Raw genomic sequence first — 6,458 nt, 5'->3', positions numbered from 1 at the left:
CACGGGCCGAGGTGACGGGGCTGGGGCGGTGGGGAGCGAGCCAGCGCACCTGGCTGCGTCCGCCTGGAGTTGTCCCTCTGCATTCTCGACTGACACAAACACTTCTCCAAACGGGGGGGAACCTAAGCCGCAACAACAATCAACAACGAGATCTTCCTCTTGCCTTCCCCTCCCTCCCTCCCTCCTCCCCTGGCCTGCCCCCGCCCCCTCCCCCAGGCCCACCGCGGGCGCCCGGAGCGTCCGGACCCGCAGCGCGATGCCAGCAGTTTAGGATCCAAAGCTTCTCTACTCGTTTTGTTCTTTTCTTTTATAAAAAGAGGAGGGGAAATCCCGGTGGCAGGCAGCCCGGCACACACACACACCGCTCTCACACCCCGACAAAAGCAGATGCACTTTGACTTCTGACAGCTCTACCTCAAGCCCAAGAGAACTCCGCGGCGCTTTCCCCGAGACCCGAGCTCGCTGCGTCGTCCTCTTCCTTCTCCGTCTCCGTTTTATTTATTTCTGTTCCTGTCGCCGTTCTCGGTGACCTTCACTCCTCCGCGGGCTCTGGGCAGAAGAGTCGCCTTCTCGCCGGCCCGAGACTCTTCCTCGCCCCAGAAGCTTCAGCGGCGCTGCGGTGCCCCGGGGCCCTGGGACTCCCAGGCTGCACACTCCACCGAGGTGCCCTCCGCCCCGCATCAGCCTCATTTTCACCCCCTTTTGATTTCCTGGTGTGGGTTTTGGCTCGCACCCCCAGTGTGTCTCCTCTTTTTGGAGGGGCTGGGGAGCTCTTGCTATCGTCTTGGGGAGTCATCCCCTAGGCTTTACCTGCTCTTCTCTCTCCCGGCCTCACCCGACCAAACCAAAGACCATGGTGCACTGTGCCGGCTGCAAAAGGCCCATCCTGGACCGCTTCCTCTTGAATGTGCTGGACAGGGCCTGGCATGTCAAGTGCGTCCAGTGCTGTGAATGTAAATGCAACCTGACGGAGAAGTGCTTCTCCCGGGAAGGCAAGCTCTACTGCAAGAACGACTTTTTCCGGTGAGTACTTCCCTGGGGCGCCTCTGCTGCTCCCTCCCCGAGGGCCCTTCCCGGCCAGCTTCAGATCAGAGGTCAGCGTGGCCGAAGCAGCCGCGTTAGGAGCAGCTTTTGGAGAGGGCAGCCAAGTCCCACGGGCTCCTGCCTCTTCGCCAGCTGGCGTACAGGGAGCCTGAGAGGTGGCCCTGCTTGCATCCTGAAAATTGTGGGTCCGGGCTTAGCTGCACATGCCTGGGAAGAAAGGGTCTGAGTCCACTTCTGCCTAGAAGCCCCTCCAAGCTTAGAAGAGGGGCAGCACAGCCTTATGCGTTGTAAACCCAGCTCTGGTCTCCCCCCGCTCAGAGATCTCCGGCAAATGCATTCTCTGAGCCTCCCAGGTGGCCTGCCCTCCAGTCTGGGCTTAGAAGCCCTGGCTAGATCCAAGCCGCTGCCTTTTCATCTCAAAAACGTCTTGGCGGGAACCGCAGAGGCTTTTGCGTAAAGTGTCTGAGTCCCTTGCCTTGGTGGCGGCAGGGAAAAACCCTGCCCTAATGCCTATCCTACACATCCCAGGATGTTCTTGAAACCCCGAACAGCCTCCCAGCGCCGGTCTGGGCAAACGGCTTGGTGCCTGTGAAATGCCCCAAGGCTCCAGCCTCCTGGAAGACCTTTCCCTGGGCTTCCCGGTGTCTGGGTTGGTCTCCGCCCAATGCGAACCTCAGCTTTGTGGCGCAGGCTCTACTCGGAGCTCTCCCAGGCACTGCCTGCCAACCCCTCACCCCACCACCTCCTTACCGAAACCCGGGGAAACCGAGGCCTGGCTCATAAGAGCCAGGAGACTTCTCCAGATGCCCCTGCTTCGTTTAGTATTTTAATTTACTGTCTTAAACTCACTATCTTACCACGAAATCCACACAAACACCCAAGTCAACCGAGAAGAACAGGAGCAAATGTGAATTTTAATTCTTTTGTACTGGTTTGAAACCTCTCAATTTACTCGGTTGACTTGGTCTCTGCTTTTCTCTGAGTTTGTGGTGACAGATCAAACTGGGAGAAGGGGTGGGGGTGCGAAGCTATTCGGGTCGCTTTGCTCAGAGGCCCAGAACGTGCTGTCCCCATCACTGTCCCCAGGAAGCATGGCTCTGATTACACGGAACCAAAGAGGAAAGCAATGTGCAGGCTGATTTTGCCCGGAGCAAGCGCAGGCTGAGTCTGGAGCAATTGCTGGCTGAGCCTCTGAACCTCAGTTGGCCGCTCCTGGTGTCCCCAATACTGGCTGGAACCAAACTGGAGAAAGGTGAATGGTGCCGGCTTCCAGTGGGCCCCAGAGGCCTGTCTCCCGCAAAGCGCTGCCCAGCATCTAGAGCCCCGTGGTGGCTCTAGCTTGTGCCAACCTGCTTGAACGAGGCGGCAGCACAGCTGCAGCCATCAGCGTGCTCCGTGGCTGTTTCTTCACCCGCGGTGGGACTGGCCTATGCGCGGGTCCTTTTGCAGTGAAAGAGAGGCGACGCTAGGAGAGAAAAGCGGCGTTCCGGACGCGTTTACATGGAGCTTTAATTAGAATTTGACTGTTCTCTGAATCTAATAAGAAAATAGTGCCTGCCTGCCTCCCCCTTTCCATCGCAGCCTTGCTGCCTTCTTCCGCGGTGCTCTTTTCCTCTGGGACAGCACTGGGCATGAGGCCTGGTGGGGGGAGCAGCATAGGCCCCTCACTCTCTCACTGTAACCATGTGTATCTCCCCCCTTGACTTTTCACTGGTGCCCCATGCCCTCTCCTGCCTTCTTGCCTGCTTGATCGGCATTCTGCCTCTTTTTTTTGGCTCTCTTTTCCCCATCCTCTTCTTCTTTCTCCACTTTCTATTCTCTTTCTCTGTCATCTTTTTCCCGACCTCCTTTCCCCCCTGCCCCTCACCAACCCATTCTCTCCCACCTCGCAGATGTTTCGGTACCAAATGCGCGGGCTGCGCACAGGGCATCTCCCCTAGTGACCTGGTGCGGAGAGCGCGGAGCAAAGTGTTTCACCTAAACTGCTTCACCTGCATGATGTGTAACAAGCAGCTGTCCACCGGCGAGGAGCTCTATATCATCGACGAGAACAAGTTTGTCTGCAAAGAGGATTACCTAAGCAACAGCAGTGTCGCCAAAGAGAACAGCCTCCACTCGGGTGAGGCCCCAATTCCCAGCTGGCTAGGGGCGGGGGTTCTGGGGGAAGGAGGCCCACTAAGGCCGCTGCTCACCTGTCCTTCACTCTCCCCAGCCACCACGGGCAGTGACCCCAGTTTGTCTCCAGACTCCCAAGACCCGTCACAGGATGATGCCAAGGACTCGGAGAGTGCCAACGTATCAGACAAGGAAGGGGGCAGCAATGAGAATGACGACCAGAACCTGGGTGCCAAGCGGCGGGGGCCCCGCACCACCATCAAGGCGAAGCAGCTGGAAACTCTGAAGGCGGCCTTCGCTGCTACTCCCAAGCCCACGCGCCATATCCGGGAGCAGCTGGCTCAGGAGACTGGCCTCAACATGCGTGTCATCCAGGTTGGAGGGGGGGCAAAGCGGGGCTGGGCATGCTACTCAGTTCCCCTTGAGACCCACAGGCTTCTCTACACAGGCACCCAGGCAAAGCTGGGGAAACCCAGCCTTGAGCTGGGGAGCGGGTTCAGGGACCCTGGGGCGGGGGGTGGGGGGGGAGGAGTGGAGAGACCCAGACACACCCCTACCCTGGCGACCTGTGAGGTACCGCCCATGGTGTAGAGCATCAGGAAATCCCTAGGCCTCCTCCATTTCCCAATCCAAACCTGGTGGTAGTAGTGGCAGGCTGGGAGGGATGGGAAGCTCAGCAAGAGTCTGAAGGAAGGGACATTGTTGGACGCCACCGGGGAGTTGGGACCCTTTCTTCTGCACCAACCACCTTGTTTGGAAGGAACGCAGAGGTCTCTGAGCATGCCAGAGTGAGTTAGTTCCAGTGGCTGCTCCACAACACTGATCTTTCTCTGTGCCCCCTCCCTGTTTTGTGGGTTAGACAAGCCCCATAGCAGAGGCATCCTGGTTTGAAGGGGAAAAGGCCTGAGCTGGAGTCAGCTCAGCCTCTGGCGGCCTACAGTGGGATGGGGTGGGGGTGGGGGGGAGGTAGACCTCTGGGCAGCTGTGCCTGTGTTGTGAGACCGCGAGGCTTCATGTGATTTGGGCCTGAGACTCAGGCATAAGGTTTGGTGTGTGGTTCACCCGTGGAGGCCCTGAGAGGGTGTGGGTGGATGTGCCTGGGAGGCTGAGTGAGCAGGGACACACACAGGCAGGCTTCCCTCGAGGGGAGGCCTTGCGGCCTCTGGGAGGCTGTGCCAATGTGCGCACAGTGAAGGGAAGTTTGCGTGTCTGTCTTCAGTGTGAGGCTGTGGGAAAGTATATTCGGCACTGGGAAATCTGCGTGGATTTGAAAAGGAGATTGTGGATTTTGGTGTCACTATCATTGGCAGACTGGGTGTCAGCAGGAGGCTGTTTAGTTCTCTGTCACGGTCATGGGGGAGGAGACTGCCAGGGACCCAGAACGGGAAGCTGTGTGTGTCTGACACTATTTGGGGAGAATGAGTGTCTATCTGTGTACAGCCCCCAGAAGCTGTAACTGTGACAGTGTGATATTGGAAACAACTCCGACTGCCTCACGTCGGGCAGGGCGGCTTGCTCAGGTCCCCAGTTGGGAACCCTGTATACCATTGGTTCAGGGGCCGCCCTTGGCGTTTCTACTCATACAGAACCCCCGCATACCACACACACACGGAGCCCTGAGTCCAGCTAGCGGTAGGAGGGGTTAGGGGCCGGTCGGACCCCGCACCCGAAGGGTTGGGGGGTGTCTCCGGGGCCTCACCCCGCCCCGTGTGTGCTTCAGGTCTGGTTCCAGAACAGACGCTCTAAGGAACGGAGGATGAAGCAGCTGAGCGCGCTGGGAGCCCGGCGCCACGCCTTCTTCCGCAGTCCGCGCCGGATGCGGCCGCTCGTGGACCGCCTGGAGCCGGGCGAGCTCATCCCCAACGGGCCCTTCTCCTTCTACGGAGGTGAGTGTGCGACCCGGAGGCGGCGAGCGGGCAGCCGGGCTTGGCTTCGTCGGAAGCGGGTGGCAGCGCGGGAGGCGCTTCGAGTCGAGGAGATGGGGAAGGCCGGAGAGTAAATCAAGGGGAGCTAGTCCAGAGCGAGGGCCGAATCCCCGACCGTGAACGAGACGGGCGAGCTGGCAGAGAGCAGCTACGCTGTTTGCAGCAAGGCTCCTCCCGGCGGCCAGCCTGGCGGGGGAGCCCGCGACGGCGAGTTGCCCGAGTCGTCCTTCGCGTCCTTTCTCCGCCGCCCTGACACCCTCCTCCCCGCCGCTCCGCAGATTACCAGAGCGAGTACTACGGGCCCGGGGGCAACTATGACTTCTTCCCGCAAGGCCCCCCGTCCTCGCAGGCTCAGACGCCGGTGGACCTGCCCTTCGTGCCGTCGTCCGGGCCCTCCGGGACACCCCTGGGCGGCCTGGAGCACCCGCTGCCGGGCCACCACCCGTCGAGCGAGGCGCAGCGGTTCACCGACATCCTGGCGCACCCTCCCGGGGANNNNGCCCTCCCTCCCGGGGACTCGCCCAGCCCCGAGCCCAGCCTGCCCGGGCCTCTACACTCAATGTCGGCCGAGGTCTTCGGGCCCAGCCCGCCCTTCTCATCGCTGTCGGTCAACGGCGGGGCGAGCTACGGGAACCACCTGTCTCACCCGCCCGAAATGAACGAGGCGGCCGTGTGGTAGCGGGGTCCCGCACGGTCCGCGGAGTTCGTGGTTGTACAGAAACGAACCTTTATTTAAGAAAAATAGAAAAACGAAGAAAAAAACATANCCCCCCCCCCCCCCCCCCCACTTCCTTCAGCCTCGGGAACCATTTTTCCGTCTGGCGAGTCCAGACAGGAAAGGGGGACAAGAAACAGGATCCAAATCCTCCTGGAAGTAGAACTGGGATCCGTGCTCTGACTGGCAACGTGCAGAACTGGAGCTCCCGAAGGGATATGCAGACCTCTCCCCAGCTTCCACCTGCACCGGGATCCGGGGACAGACTCGAGCNGAGGCCGAGAGGCGCAGCCGGGAGAGGGAGGTGGAGCGGCCCGGGGCGCTCTCGGGCCAGCCAGGAGGGTTCTGGCTCTGGGAAATCTCTTACTAGTGTCTCAGAGTTCAGCAACAGCGACAACAAACTCTTATAGCTTCAGAAACGCCGACCTGCTGTGCATCAGGTGGGACTATATATATATATTTTTTTTGTCTANCACACACACACACACACACACACACACACACACACACACACCAATAGGATGGTCTCTAGCCGGACCTCTCAGTAAAATGACTTGAACATCAACTGTACAAGAAAGTATTCTACCTTTACACATACAAAAAAAAAAAGTTTAAAAAAAGACTATTGAACTAAAAACAGTCAACTGTTTACGTATAAT

At 59.2% G+C, this 6,458-nt stretch overlaps 1 protein-coding gene across 1 annotated transcript; it reads left to right on the top strand.

Moving 5' to 3' along the window:
• Positions 1-853: 853 nt before the first annotated feature.
• Positions 854-5,804, top strand: LHX1 (LIM homeobox 1). Its single transcript, XM_077745616.1, has 5 exons — positions 854-1,023; positions 2,937-3,163; positions 3,257-3,534; positions 4,880-5,045; positions 5,363-5,804. The coding sequence occupies exons 1-5, from the start codon at positions 854-856 to the stop codon at positions 5,761-5,763; spliced, it is 1,242 nt and encodes a 413-aa protein (XP_077601742.1). The 3' UTR covers positions 5,764-5,804.
• Positions 5,805-6,458: the final 654 nt, after the last annotated feature.

This window comes from Crocuta crocuta, unplaced genomic scaffold, assembly GCF_008692635.1.
Source record: "Crocuta crocuta isolate KB4526 unplaced genomic scaffold, BGI_CrCroc_1.0 scaffold333, whole genome shotgun sequence".
Classification (NCBI taxonomy): Eukaryota; Metazoa; Chordata; class Mammalia; order Carnivora; family Hyaenidae; genus Crocuta; species Crocuta crocuta.
This window is presented reverse-complemented; position numbering and strand designations above follow the sequence as displayed.